The 1,530-nt window shown below is 43.7% G+C and overlaps 1 protein-coding gene across 1 annotated transcript in view; it reads right to left on the bottom strand.

The window, feature by feature from the left end:
- LOC101845486 (hornerin) overlaps positions 1-1,530 on the bottom strand; it is a gene marked incomplete at its 5' end in the record, with an annotated part of 51,073 nt that overhangs the window by 35,069 nt on the left and 14,474 nt on the right. The window contains 2 exon segments of the mRNA XM_013086264.1: positions 637-869; positions 1,051-1,161. Coding sequence (XP_012941718.1) covers positions 637-869; positions 1,051-1,161 — 344 coding nt within the window.

Genomic DNA, 1,530 nt, shown 5'->3' with positions numbered 1-1,530 from the left:
CCCCTGGAATTAAACAAAATCAGGGCTGCCTGTCATGGTGGTCCTTAACTTATGTTGAAGTCTGTATATGTGTGGGCCCCTAGAGAAAGGTACCAAAAGTCGCCCCATACCATTTCAAGCTACAGGCTGATTATGACAAAAATCATTTTTTTGACCAAACTGTGTTTCCATAAAAAAAATGTGGGCTCAAAGGGTTTTCATTTGATTTGACTTCTAAATATTTCATTTTGAATTCTTTTGAGGGTACATTTTCTCTTCCCTGCTATGTTTTACCATTGAATTCCATTCATGATATTGATGTCAACTGAATGCCAAATAGGAAATGAATTTTCCATGTATAAATACATTTAACTAAAAAATGGGGTTTTTTTTGTAAGTCTGCATGTATTCTCACTTTTGTCAAACATAAAAGCTCATTTTTTCCAAAATTATATTTTCATACCCAACCTTGCAAAAAATGCAATATCTCAAAAACTACTTGAGATACCTAAAACATTCAAAGACCTCTGTGTTCAGCACTGAATGTCCTGTAAGGTACACTTATGTCCTGAACTCAAAAGGGTCAAAACCAGACTTTTGGCACTTTTCTTTAGGCACACACACACAGATTCCAAAGACTTGCGGTGCAGCACTCACCCGTCGGGGCCGACACCCTCGCCCACGTTGCCCTGGCTCTCCTCAACGCCCGGCTCCACCTTCACCTCCACTTTGACGGCAGAGCTGTTGCCGTTGCCGCTGTTGTTATTGCCCGTGCCGGCGTTGACCGGGGGCGGTGGGCCCACCGTCTCTTCCTGCTGCTGTCGGAGCTGCTCCTGCTGCTGCTGCTGTTGTTGCTGCTGCTGTTGCTGTTGCTGCCTCAGCTGCTCTTGCTGTTCAAAACAAAAATAACACGAGAACCTTTTGAGTCCAGTTATTGACAATCTTTGAAAAAACCCAACAAAACATGCTAATAATGTAGATCATTTCTACAGCGCCCACTCCCATATCAAGTGGAGAAAAGCACCAATGTAAAATGCCTCGAACAAAAAGAATCAAGACTTTGGCTGTTACCTGTGCTTTCGGCATGTTCCTCTTTCGCTTCATGTTCTGCTTGCGAAGAAGCTGCTTGTAGTTCTCCCTCTTCTTAGTCAGGTAATAGAAGTGAACACAGTCCGCGACACTCTGGAAACAAAAAAAAATGTTTTAAAATAAAACGACCGGCTGACACTTCAATCTAATTGACTCGCTCATTTATATCCAAAATCACACATCCAACCTGAGAAAGAACAAATACCGGGGGCTCTCGTGGCCTAGAGGTTAAGGTGTTGGCCTCTCATTCAAAGGTCCCGGGTTCAAATCCGGGTAGCGATCAAAAAATTTTCTTCTCTAAAATTGTCTCCTTCCATCTCCTTTCCTGCTCTCTAGCAATGTTCTGTTGTCTGCTTTCATTTTCTGCCTCCACCCCCTCACCTCCCCTGCCCCCTCTTCTGGGCTCCTGACTTTTTCTGCAGCCTTTCTACTGCTACTCCTTGGCTCCTCCTTACTGATGTC

This window comes from Aplysia californica, unplaced genomic scaffold, assembly GCF_000002075.1.
Source record: "Aplysia californica isolate F4 #8 unplaced genomic scaffold, AplCal3.0 scaffold00449, whole genome shotgun sequence".
NCBI lineage: Eukaryota > Metazoa > Mollusca > Gastropoda > Aplysiida > Aplysiidae > Aplysia > Aplysia californica.
The sequence above is the reverse complement of the archived record's forward strand: the minus strand, read 5'-3'. Positions and strand labels throughout refer to the sequence as shown.